We start from the raw sequence: 12,975 nt of genomic DNA, 5'->3' as shown, positions 1-12,975 counted from the left end.
TATCATTAAAGAAAGGAAAACTTTTACACATCCCATATTGCATATACTGCCAAACAAAATGCACCTGATTAGGAACCCCACGCGCTTGTTCCTCTAGTCGACCATACACACGGATGTTGCCGACGTCGTGAAGTACAACCGCGCGTGTGAAACTCCCAACAGTTGCGCATAAACGAACGGTCATATACGGATCCAACACCTCATATGCAGTCCCAAATTTCCAATCAATGCTTTTTACTCAGATCCGCTGTGTTTGGAACAGAAATTGAGACTTGGATTGTCTGCCCTCCTAGTTGTGGTGCTTTTCCATGCTCTTCTATTTTGTGCGATCACGGTTAAGCCACGTCAATATTTTATATTAATTTTTTAATGAGATAATAAGACAAAAAATAATAAAAATAATAAAAATATAAAATATTGACGTGGCTTAACCGTGACCGCATAAAATAGGAGGGCATGGAAGAGCACCACAACTAGGAGGGCAGACAATCCTTGTCCCAGAAATTGACTCCAAACAAATCTCCATGTGAGACCCCAACCCACCCTCACCAATCCTGTATTCGTCCCTGTTTCCTCGGACTCACATGTGTCGTTTATAGGCGCGTGTGCAGTTGAATCTGAACGCTATATTAATGACGTTTTAATCCTATTATGCTTTGTTATGAGTTTTAACTTTTTTATATAAGCTCGTAAGATTGTTATGAGGTATTGTCACTTAGCGTCTTATTTTCACGTAAGTCATTCTCTCTAAAACACACATTCAACATGGGAGCTGGCCAATAGATCGTATACATTGAGAATTGTACATATGTCAATTCTAACTGTTTAATAGTGACATGTAAGAGAGCATTACGATCCAATTAGTTAGACTATCCTACCCCTTAATTTTCTTCCTCTAAACCTGAAAAAAAATCAAGAAAATATGAAAATATTTTTGCTTACCATCATTAAGTGATGGTGACATTAAATGAGTTTACATTTTGAGAACATTATACTGAATAAACATAAATTTCAAAATTTAATTTATTCAATAATAATAAGTAAGATGATTAATATTACGCGAGCATAAATGCGCCCAGACAAGCATTATAAGACAAACCAACCGCTAAAACCAAAGGGTATTAGCCTCAATTGAGCTGATAGGTCAGAGACTCTGCATTGTCTTCACTCTCTCCCTCCCACACTGGATTGTTCAAAGCAAAATGATTTGAGTGATACATAACACGTTTCTAGATCTCTCTAGTCTCCATTAACAAAATAGCATATTCTTCTATCTTCTTCTCAAAGCAATCCATCTTCAATGGCAGCTTACATAATTATACAAGAATATATATTGATAGGTAACCACACTTCTACTTTCCATCGTTGTTTCAATAAAAACTCCATACAATCATAGCAACTTTCATTCCATTTCTTTCTTGTTTTTCTCACTTTTTTCAAGTACCCAATTGATATTATTAGTAATTATCATGATTTATTCATCAATTTCTTCTGAAAATCCATGGATATCATCACTGTCAATCACCCCAAAACCCCCACCAAAAAAGCAACCTCCTTTCCAGCGAAACCCCATCCTTTGTTTTCACCGCCTAAACCCAGCAGGACCCATCCAACCCAAAGCCCAGATCAGAAACCCAATCCTGCCAAACCCAGCAACTCAAATTATTTACAGAAAATCCAGGAGAAGCAGCAGCCATGAGGAAAGGAGAGGCTTTCGATTTCCCCAACTGGGTAGGCAGCAAATGTTGTTTCTGTGTGGATTTGGGTACTGGATGCAGGGTTTCAGGTGTTTTCCATGGTTGGCTCTCAACTTCCACATGGCCCACAATCTGCAAATGGATCCTTCCACATTGCAGCTTGTGCAGCATTCTGCTAACCTTCCCATGGTGGCCAAGCCCTTGTATGGAGTCCTCTCTGATGCTCTTTACATTTCTGGTGCTCATAGAGTTCCTTATATCTCCATTGGAGGTCAGTTCAAATTTTCTTGCCTTATCTCCTTTGTGGTTTTCGGTCTGATTTCATTGTGTTTCCTACTTTTCTTTTGTTCATTTTACAGAGTTATGTTAAATTTGAAGATGCATTGTCGATGTAAGGTTATATTATTTGTGCACTTTTATTCAAATCCGTAACGAGGAAGGCTTCCTTATGGTGGTTTATGTTGTATTCTTGTACTTTTTGTTCTTTCCTTTGCTTGGTTATGCTGTAGATTCTATTTGCCTGATGCCTTCGCAAATTTGTTTGATTGACAATCGGAAGTAAAAGTTAGATTGTTAATATAAGAAAGATTTTTGGTTCCTAATATAACAAATTTTTCGGTACAAGTTTCATTAATTCTACTACTTTTATGCTGTAATTCCTTTGAAAACTGGCTTAAGCTTAACAACACTGTTTAATGGGGTAAACAATGTATCGATTAGAATGTAGTAAATTTGGGTTTGGAAAAGGCAAATTAAAAAAAAAATGTTGTTTGCTATGTGAGACCTCTCGGATTTGGGTATAACTGATGGCTTGAACAACTTCTCATGGGAGAATCTGATGGAGTTCGAACTTGTCAGTTCTTTTACAGGTCTTGTCTTGGGGGCCAATGGCGCTGATCCCTGTTGCAGCTCGAGCAGTTCCTACCCTCATGGCATGCGTTCTTCTGAGTAATCTCGGAGCGTCCATTATGGAAGTAGCACAGGATGCTCTTGTTGCAGAGTATGGCCAAGAAAAAAATATGACTGGCCTCCAGTCTTATGCATTCATGGCAGCAGCTGCTGGTGGAATTCTTGGTAACTTAATAGGTGGATATTTCTTGATGAAAACACCGCCCAGAACCATGTTTCTCGTATTTGCAGTTTTACTATCCGCTCAGCTTGCAATTTCATTGAGAATACGAGAGGAATCTCTCGGTTTACCACAATTGCCAGATAACAGTCTTATACGAAAACCAATCTTTGAAAGTATCAGAAAACAATTTTCTGAGCTGCAGATGGGAATTCAAGAGGAAAGTATTGCTCGCCCTCTTATTTGGATTGTAGCTTCTATTGCCATGGTCCCAGTCCTCTCAGGTTCCATCTTCTGCTACCAAACACAATATCTACATCTCGATCCTTCAATCATTGGCATGTCTCGAGTGATCGGCCAGTTGATGCTTCTTTCCACTGCTGTACTTTATGACCGTTATTGGAAAAAAGTTCCGATGAGAAAGTTGGTTGGTGTTGTTCAGCTGGTGTATGCCTTTTCCCTTCTTCTTGACCTTGTTTTAGTGAGACGGATCAATGTCAGACTGGGGATTCCAAATGAGGTGTTTGTTCTTTGTTTTTCGGGGTTAGCAGAGACTATTGCACAGTTCAAGATCTTGCCTTTCACAGTACTATTTGCTAATCTGTGTCCTCAGGGATGTGAAGGATCTCTAACTTCTTTCTTAGCATCAGCCCTGTGCTTATCGTCGATAGCTAGTGGGGTTTTAGGTGTTGGACTGGCTTCTCTGATAGGAATAACGGCAGGCAACTACTCAAGCCTGCCCTTTGGGATTATGGCACAATTCCTTGCTGCTTTATTGCCTTTAGGATGGCTTTATATTTTACCCATGTCAGAAGGTGTCGTTAGGCAGGAGAGGAAGAGAGGTTTCAGTAGAAGAAGTCAGAAAAATAGAAGGGTCGGTCGAGTAGTGTATGGTTCAGTATTTATCTACAGACGTGAGAGAGAATCAGAGGGAGAAGAGTGAAAGAACAACTTGTACGATTGCATTCTATTTCAGATAGCAAGAGGTTTGAAAATGAAAGCGTGTGTACCTGAGGGAGAATCTGTATATTTTGGAGAGAGCCGGGGGAGTGGAGGATAAGAAGAAGAGGACTCTAGGATTGCCTTAGTGGTGTTCATTTTCCTTGTACACTCAGACGACTTAGAAGGAGGCTTCATCTCGAACATCAGTTCCAACGACAGGTTCTGTGATGAAGACGGAAGTTGTTGCCTCATGTTAAATTGTGCTTACCTGTCAGAAAAGTAATCAGTTTGTCATAATACAGGTTTAGTAAGCGCAAATGTACATGTCATCGGTGTTGGGCTCTTGCCACAGGACGAAGAGGGAACGGAAGAAATGAAGAGTTGCGGAGCTATGAGGTACTTGATGTCCGACTAAAATCTCCCAAGAGCAATGAGGCATCTCTAGTAAAATTGCAGTGAAAATCGGAAGAAAATGTGTGCAATGCAGTGAAATTGGAAGAGCATCGAATAGAAAGCCAGGAAAAGGCAAAAAATAGAGAGCCCGATCGATCGGTACTCTGAGCAAAACTGTCAAGACCGTTCGTCGGTGAGGCACATAATATTTCGGATAAATAGGGGATAAGACTCGGGCGAACTCTAGCCTCCTACTTCCTTTTCTATAAAACTAGGAGTGTCTTGTTTTGTTGGAGAAAAGAAGAAAATGACATGACATTCTGGGATGAGGATCTTTGTGAGGATTCTCACATCCTATTCGTTCATTGTATATTGTGCGGTCAGCTTTCATTACGTACTGTTTGTATTTAATTTTAAATATAAAAAAAATTCAAATATGTATGATGAACGAATGTGAGGATCCCGGAAGGGATCCAAATCCGACCTTCTGTGTGACATACAGTACTAGTAGCATACATATGGATACAACACATTGTCACAAAATTATTTCGAATTTGGGAACGAGTGCGGCACTTGTCACTTGCGACATTCCTCTGTCATGCGTGATAGGGTAGGGGAGTGATGTAGCTGTTCACATCATTTAAATTAATCTGTATTCTATTTAAATTAAAAATCATTTAATAAACCAATAATTAAAAAATAAATAAAATTAAATGTTGATTGTGGTCCCCGTTCAATCCTGTTTTTCTCCCGTTTCTTCTTCCACTACCGAATCAAAGAACTTGCTGGAACGATCTTCCATTTTTTTCCTTGGTGGGGTACTGTCCCTGCTCTGTGAATAGCTCTGGTGTGGTGAGTCTGATTAGTGGACTACCAATGATCGGATTTTCGGGGTTTGGCTCAGCGGCATTGAGCTTCTCAGGAGCTGTACGACTAAGCCAACGCAGAATGGGATTGTTTGGAGTGTCAAGAAGGACATCACAAGGTACTATTCTTTGCTTCAGAACAATCAAATTATCTTGGGAATTTGGTAGATAAAACATACACAGGGATTTACCATGTGAATATTAGCATCCATTTTTACCCTGCTGAGAAGAATTTGAATTATAACTATGAGCAAAATTTGGGAAATTTGGATTCTGGGTTCCATTATTGGGCGGATTTGATCTTGCCCATTAAGAGAAATCTGCCTTTGAATGATGATGGGTTTTGGTATTCAAACGCTCCAAATGAGTACATTACTGCAAACAATCTTAGAGGTACTCCTGGAAACGGGCTTTTTAGGGAGGTTGTGGTGAGTTTAGATGGTAAGGTTGTTGGTGCTATCTGGCCTTTTACTGTGATTTTCAATGGAGGGTTCAATCCCCTCCTGTGGAGTCCAATTACTGCAATTAGCTCGTACAATCTCCTTTCTTATGATATTGAAATCACGGCCTTTTTAGGGAAGAGCCGCAAGTTTGGTTTTACTGTCACAAATGCCTTGAATGATTGGTTCGTTGACGCAAATTTGCATCTTTGGTTGGACAAGCGGAGCACGAAAACTGAAGGGGAGCTTTCAAAGCATAGTAGCTTGCTCCTTGTTGTTTCATTGGTTTTGGATTTCAAGGGTTTAAATGGCACATTTTTGACAAGGGTCGGCAGGTATGTGTCATCGACTGGATGGGTGAAGTCCTCCTATGGGAATATCATAATTGATACAATTCAAGACCTCCATAACAGTAATACAATGGTCATGAAGAATGATGGCAATACGCAGATAGTGAATCAGACCATCCATTACAACGATACACTTCATATTAGGCCGCCATCCTCCATTATCCACTCAATGTCATCAACAACAACAACAACAAAGCCTTTTCCCACTAAGTGGGGTCGGCTATATGAATCCTAGAACGTCATTGCGCTCGGTTTTGTGTCATGTCCTCCGTTAGATCCAAGTACTCTACGTCTTTTCTTAGGGTCTCTTCCAAAGTTTTCCTAGGTCTTCCTCTACCCCTTCGGCCCTGAACCTCTGTCCCGTGGTCACATCTTCGAATCGGAGCGTCAGTAGGCCTTCTTTGCACATGTCCAAACCACCGTAACCGATTTTCTCTCCTCTTTCCTTCAATTTCGGCTACTCTTACTTTACCTCGGATATCCTCATTCCTAATCTTATCCTTTCTTGTGTGCCCACACATCCAACGAAGCATCCTCATCTCCACTACACCTACGTGTTGATGCTTCACCGCCCAACATTCTATGCCATACAGCATTGCTGGCCTTATTGCCGTCCTATAAAATTTTCCCTTGAGCTTCAGTGGCCTACGACGGTCACACAACACGCCGGATGCACTCTTCCACTTCATCCATCCAGCTTGTATTCTATGGGTGAGATCTCCATCAAATTCTCCGTTCTTTTGCAAGATAGATCCTAGGTAGCGAAAACGGTCGCTCTTTGGTATTTCCTGATCTCCGATCCTCACCCCTAACTCATTTTGGCCTCCGTTTGCACTGAACTTGCACTCCATATATTCTGTCTTTGATCGGCTTAGGCGAGGACTTTTTTATTCCAACACTTCTTTCCAAAGGTTAAGCTTCGCGTTTACCCCTTCCTGCGTTTCATCTATCAACACTATATCGTTTGCGAAAAGCATACACCAAAGAATATCATCTTAAATATTAAGTTTGTGATCTTCGCTAGATTGCTCCGGTCATTAGTGTGGATAAGTATGTAAATGGATAGAGACAGGAAGCAAACACAAGATGTACGTGGTTCACCCAGATTGGCTACGTCTACGGAGTAAAGGAGTTCTCATTAATTGTGAAGGGTTTACACAGTATATAGGTTCAAGCTCTCCTTTAGTGAGTACAAGTGAATGATTTAGTACAAATGACATTAGGAAATATTGTGGAAGAATGATCTCGTAATCACGAAACTTTTAAGTACCAAAGTGTGGTATCGTCTTCACTTGCCTTATCTGTCTCATAGGTAGATGTGGCATCTTCTTTGGAAGTACTCTTCCTCCCTTCAGGGGTGGTATCTTTAATTGGTGGAGATGCACAAGGTAATGTATCAATTTCACTTGACGCTTACTAGTAGTTTCAGGCTTGGTCAAGCGCGATACAAACCATGTAGTAGGAGTCCCCCAAGTCGCCGAGCTAGGGGATCTGCTGAAAGAGGTGACAGACAAGGTAAGCAATCAGAGCTCCAAGCAATCAGTCCCAGATCAGAAGTTTGATTTCGAGTTCCGGCTGATTGTTATCCTTCTCCTTATCTTGCAGGTAGCATGAAGGATAAAGAGAAGAAAAGGAGAAAATGTGATATGAGATACTTTTGCTTTTGAAGAAGTAACTTTCCACATGCTTATTCTTGAACTGGGCTGGAGGGTTTTCTTGTTTCCACCAGAGTATAAGGCCGATTGAAGAATTTGAGGGTCAAAACAAGTCCATCAAATCTAGAGTACGTTCGACCCTGCTGATATGGGATACTTTTGCTGTTGACAAAGTAGTGGATGTATCGGCATGTGTTCTGTTGCGCTTGTCTCCACATGCTTCCTTGTATCCTTCTCACTTGCCCTATTTGTTCCTCAGGCAGATGTGGTATCTTCTCGGGAAGCATAAGATGTTGAAGATGAGTACTCGAGAGCAATGGGGTTCCAGGCAGTCAGTTCCGGACTGGAAGCTTGATTCCAAGTGCTGACTGATTGCTTTCTTTCTCCTTGTCTTGCAGGTAAGAACAAGGCCAAAGGAAAAGACAGGGAAAAAGCATGATATTGGATACTCTTGCTTTTAACCCTGATGATATGAGATATTCTTGCTCTAGTGTAGCTTGTTTGCAGAGGTATTCTCGGGGGGAAAGAAAGCTAAGTATTTCGAGAGGCTTCGTTGGGAGTGCCCTCTCAGATATGAGGAAGGGTTGAGCATTTTTGCAGGTCTGCCTGTCCGTTGAGGATGGAGGTCGACATATATAAGAGTCTCCCTAACAAGGAGTAATACTATTCTTTTACCCGGCTTGGTCATAGCACGGTAGTGGGAGCTGCCAGCTTCACATGTTTTAACTCTGTCAGAGCACTTTGAAAAAGTGGTCTGTGGTATCTGGAAAACTGATGTTACGTGTGAAGATTACAGACAAGCTTTATCCAAGGAGATCTGGCTCTCGAAGTTGAGAAAACGGTGTGAGGATTACAGATAAGCTTTATCTAAGGGGCTTTCGAAGTTGAGAAAGCGGTGCCTCTTCGATTTTCGAACAAGCAATCCTGTCGGGGATCTGTCTCTCGAGATTCGGAGAACGGTGCCTCTTCGATTTTTGAGAAAGCAATCCTGCTAGGAGTTTGGCTCTCGAGATTCGGAGAGCGGTGTCTCGTCGCTTTTTGAGAAAGTAATCATGTTGGGAGTCTGGCTCACGAGATTCGGAGGACGGTGCCTCTTCGATCTTGAAGCAAGCAATCTTGTTGGGAGTATTTTCTCGAATGTGAGTAAAGGTTAAGCCTGTTTGCTAGTCTACCTTGCCACGGAGCACAGAGGTTGACCCACAGGGACTTTCCAATTATCCAGCAATGGTCCTGTTCCTTTACCATTGTGGGTAATAATATGGTAGCTAGACCTTCAAAATTTATGTGTCTAAACTTTGTTAGTGCTGTTTCTTTGCTATTATTTTACCCTTCTTGGTCATAGCGATGTAATGGGAGCTGCAAGCTTTACGTGTCTAAACTTTGTCAGAGATTTTTGGCAAAATTATCTGTGGTACCCGTGAGCTGATGTTGCGTGTGGAAAGTGAATGATTGAACAATAACATTCACGTGCTTTCTACTTCACTAGAAATCTTCGACAGAATGCTCGTAATTTCCGCAAAGTTAAGTGTGCATGTGACAGGTGCTGACAAGGCTGAAAAAGCAGGCGCCTCTTCGATTTCTGAGATCGGCCTTCGTGGTCTCTGAGCAGCCCAGCTTTTGAGAAAGCAAGCGCCTCTTCGATTTCTGCGATCGACCTTCCTGGTCTTTGAGCAGCCCAACTTTTGAGAAAGCAAACGCCTCTTCGATTCCTGAGATCGACCCTCGTGGTCTCTAAGCAGCCCAGCTTTTGAGAAAGCAAACGCCTTTTCAATTTCTGAGCAGGCGCCTCTTCGATTTCTGAAGCTCCATCGAGTGCGGATTTTTATAGAGGCTGATATTAAGTTCCAAAGCACACTTGAATCTCCACCAGTAGAAGCTCACTTCTTGCATTTCTAAGATCTTGATTTGTCCGACCTCTTTTCTCTTCAACACCTTTGAAAATGTTTGGCCCCTCCGACCGTCGTTTTGACTTGAACCTTGTTGAAGAGGCAGCCACGCCTTCTCCAGACAACATATGGCGCCCATCCTTCTTATCCCCTACTGGTCATCTTACCGTTGGGGATTCCGTGATGAAGAATGATATGACCGCTGCGGTGGTGGCCAAAAACCTTCTCACTCCCAAAGATAACAGACTACTTTCCAAACAGTCTGATGAGTTGGTTGTTAAGGATTCTCTGGCTCTTAGTGTTCATTGTGCAGGTTCTGTGTCTAATATGGCCTAACGCCTATTTGTTCGAACCCGCCAAGTTGAATCATTGGCGGCTGAAGTGATGAGTCTCAAACAGGAGATTAGAGGGCTCAAGCATGAGAATAAACAGTTGCACCGGCTCGCTCATGACTATGCTACAAACATGAAGAGGAAGCTTGACCAGATGAAGGAATCTGATGGTCAGATTTTACATGATCATAAGAGGTTTGTGAGTTTGTTCCAAAGGCATTTATTGCCTTCGTCTTCTGGGGCTGTACCGCGTAATGAAGCTCCAAATGATCAACCTCCGATGCCTCCTCCTTCTAGGGTGTTGTCCAGTACTGAGGCACCGATTGATCCCCCTCCGGTGCCTTCTCTTTCTGGGGCTCTGCCGACTGCTGAGACTTCTCCTAAGCAACCTTTGTGAAGGCTCCCTCTTGTTTGTTTATTTTGACTCGTGTATATGTACATATTTGTAACTTCTTAGAGATATCAATAAATAAGCTTTGTTTCATTTCAACGTATTGTGTTAAATACACCAAAGCCTTCTTCACTAAGTTCTTTGAATTTTTCTTTTGTTGAAGCTTGTATCTTGAAGCTTTGTGAGTGGAGCATGTAGGTTGAGGTAGTGTTCCCTTAATTTCCCGAGTGGGGAAACTTCTCGATTGGAGACTTGAAAAATCCAAGTCACTGAGTCGGGTCGGCTATATGAATCTTAGAACGCCATTGTGCTCGATCCTGTGTCATGTCCTCCGTTAGATCCAAGTACTCTAAGTCTTTTCTTAGAGTCTCTTACAAAGTTTTCCTAGGTCTTCCTCTACCCCTTCGGCCATGAACCTCTGTCCCGTGGTCGCATCTTCTAACCGGAGCGTCAGTAGGCCTTCTTTGCACATGTCCAAACCACTGTAACTGATTTTCTCTCAGTTTTCCTTCAATTTCGACTACTCCTACTTTACCTCGGATATCCTCATTCCTAATCTTATCATTTCTCGTGTGCCCACACATCCAACGAAGCATCCTCATCTCCACTACACCCATTTTGTGTACGTGTTGGTGCTTCACCGCCCAACATTCTGTGCCATACAGCATCGCCGGCCTTATTGCCGTCCTATAAAATTTTCCCTTAAGCTTCAGTGGCATACGACGATCACACAACACGCCGGATGCACTCTTCCACTTCATCCATCCAGCTTGTATTCTATGGTTGAGATCTCCATCTAATTCTCCGTTCTTTTGCAAGATAGATCCTAGGTAGCGAAAACGGTCGCTCTTTGGTATTTCCTGATCTCCGATCCTCACCTCTAACTCATTTTGGCCTCCATTTGCACTGAACTTGCACTCCATATATTCTGTCTTTGATCGGCTTAGGCGAAGACCTTTAGATTCCAACACTTCTCTCCAAAGGTTAAGCTTCGCATTTACCCCTTCCTGAGTTTCATCTATCAACACTATATCGTCTGCGAAAAGCATACACCAAGGAATATCATCTTGAATATGTCCTGTTAACTCATCCATTACCAACGCAAAAAGGTAAGGACTTAAGGATGAGCCTTGATGTAATCCTACAGTTATAGGGAAGCTTTCGGTTTGTCCTTCATGAGTTCTTACGGCAGTCTTTACTCCTTTATACATATCCTTTATAGCTTGGATATATGCTACTCGTACTCCTTTCTTCTCTAAAATCCTCCAAGGAATGTCTCTTGGGACCCTATCATACATTTTTTCCAAATCTATAAAGACCATGTGTAAATCCTTTTTCCCATCTCTATATCTTTCCATCAATCTTCGTAAGAGATAGATTGCCTCCATGGTTGAGCGCCCTGGCATGAACCTGAATTGGTTGTCCAAAACCCGTGTCTCTTGCCTCAATCTATGCTCAATGACTCTCTCCCAGAGCTTCATTGTATGACTCATTAGCTTAATACCCCTATAGTTTATGCAATTTTGTACGTCGCCCTTATTCTTGTAAATAGGCACCAAGGTGCTCTTTCGCCACTCGTTTGGCATCTTCTTCGTTTTCAAAATCCTATTGAAAAGGTCAGTGAGCCATGCTATACATGTCTCTCCCAAGGCTTTCCACACTTCAATCGGTATATCGTCTGGGCCCACTGCTTTTCTATGCATCATCTTCTTCAAAGCTACAACCACTTCTTCCTTCCTGATTCGACGATAAAAGGAGTAATTTCTACACTCTTCTGAGTTACTCAACTCCCCTAAAGGAGTACTCCTTTCATGTCCTTCATTGAAAAGATTATGAAAATAACCTCTCCATCTATCTTTGACCGCGTTCTCTGTAGCAAGAACATTTCTATCCTCATCCTTGATGCACCTCACTTGGTTTAGGTCTATTGTCTTCTTTTCCCTTGCTCTAGCTAGTTTATAGATATCCAACTCTCCTTCTTTGGTATCTAGTCGTTTATACATATCGTCATAAGCCGCTAACTTAGCTTCTCTCACAGCTTTCTTCGTCTCTTGCTTCGCTCTTCTATACCTTTCACCATTTTCATCGGTCCTATCTTTGTATAAGGCTTTACAACATTCCTTTTTAGCCTTCACCTTTGTTTGTACCTCCTCATTCCACCACCAAGATTCCTTTTGGTGTGGAGCAAAGCCCTTGGACTCTCCTAATACCTCTTTTGCTACTTTTCGGATACAGCTAGCCATGGAATCCCACATTTGGCTAGCTTCCCCCTCTCTATCCCACACACACTGGGTGATTACTTGCTCTTTGAAAATGACTTGTTTTTCTCCTTTTAGATTCCACCATCTAGTCTTTGGGCACTTCCAAGTCTTGTTCTTTTTTCTCACTCTTTTGATATGTACATCCATCACCAACAAGCGATGTTGATTAGCCAAGCTCTCCCCCGGTATAACTTTGCAATCCTTACAAGTTATACGATCCCCTTTCCTCATTAGAAGAAAATCTATTTGTGTTTTTGACGACCCACTTTTGTAGGTGATCACATGTTCTTCTCTCTTCTTAAAGAAAGTGTTGGCTAAGAAGAGATCATATGCCATTGCAAAATCCAAGATAGCTTCCCCATCCTCATTTCTCTCCCCAAAACCATGGCCACCATGAAAACCTCCATAGTTGCCTGTCTCCCTGCCCACGTGTCCATTTAAATCTCCTCCTATAAATAACTTCTCCGTTTGAGCAATTCCTTGCACCAAGACTCCAAGGTCTTCCCAAAATTTCTCCTTCGAACTCGTATCCAACCCTACTTGAGGTGCGTACGCACTAATCACATTGATGAGTTCTTGTCCTATTACAATCTTGATTGCCATGATTTTATCTCCTACCCTCTTGACATCTACAACATCTTGTGTCAAGGTCTTGTCCACAATGATGCCAACACCGTTTCTCGTTCTAATTGT

General features: G+C 42.0%; 2 protein-coding genes across 3 annotated transcripts; both read left to right on the top strand.

Moving 5' to 3' along the window:
- Positions 1–1,081: 1,081 nt before the first annotated feature.
- On the top strand, positions 1,082–4,553 carry LOC103427318 (probable folate-biopterin transporter 8, chloroplastic). 2 transcript variants are annotated; one of them, XM_008365380.4, is made up of 2 exons: positions 1,082–1,968; positions 2,556–4,553. In XM_008365380.4, exons 1-2 carry the CDS (start codon positions 1,470–1,472, stop codon positions 3,707–3,709), a joined length of 1,653 nt encoding a protein of 550 aa, XP_008363602.2. In that variant the 5' UTR covers positions 1,082–1,469; the 3' UTR covers positions 3,710–4,553. The 2 variants fall into 2 exon arrangements, with proteins under 2 accessions (XP_008363602.2, XP_028947080.1); XM_029091247.2 differs by having other exon boundaries at positions 1,102–1,968; positions 2,567–4,553.
- A 424-nt stretch (positions 4,554–4,977) lies between these two features.
- LOC139190862 (peptide-N4-(N-acetyl-beta-glucosaminyl)asparagine amidase A-like) lies at positions 4,978–5,992 on the top strand. Its single transcript, XM_070811350.1, has 2 exons — positions 4,978–5,086; positions 5,136–5,992. Exons 1-2 carry the CDS (start codon positions 4,978–4,980, stop codon positions 5,990–5,992), a joined length of 966 nt encoding a protein of 321 aa, XP_070667451.1.
- Positions 5,993–12,975: the final 6,983 nt, after the last annotated feature.

The sequence above is a fragment of the Malus domestica genome, chromosome 13 (assembly GCF_042453785.1).
Source record: "Malus domestica chromosome 13, GDT2T_hap1".
NCBI lineage: Eukaryota > Viridiplantae > Streptophyta > Magnoliopsida > Rosales > Rosaceae > Malus > Malus domestica.
Note: the sequence above shows the minus strand (reverse complement) of the source record. Positions and strands in the feature narration are given on the sequence as shown.

Bases quoted from the DNA above. Each gene is read 5' to 3' on its own strand.
- LOC103427318 (XM_008365380.4), top strand. From the start codon at position 1,470: ATGATTTATTCATCAATTTCTTCTGAAAATCCATGGATATCATCACTG. The intron at 1,969-2,555 runs GTCAGTTCAAAT...CGAACTTGTCAG, and splicing joins TCCTTATATCTCCATTGGAG to TTCTTTTACAGGTCTTGTCT.
- LOC139190862 (XM_070811350.1), top strand. From the start codon at position 4,978: ATGATCGGATTTTCGGGGTTTGGCTCAGCGGCATTGAGCTTCTCAGGA. The intron at 5,087-5,135 runs GTACTATTCTTT...GGAATTTGGTAG, and splicing joins GTCAAGAAGGACATCACAAG to ATAAAACATACACAGGGATT.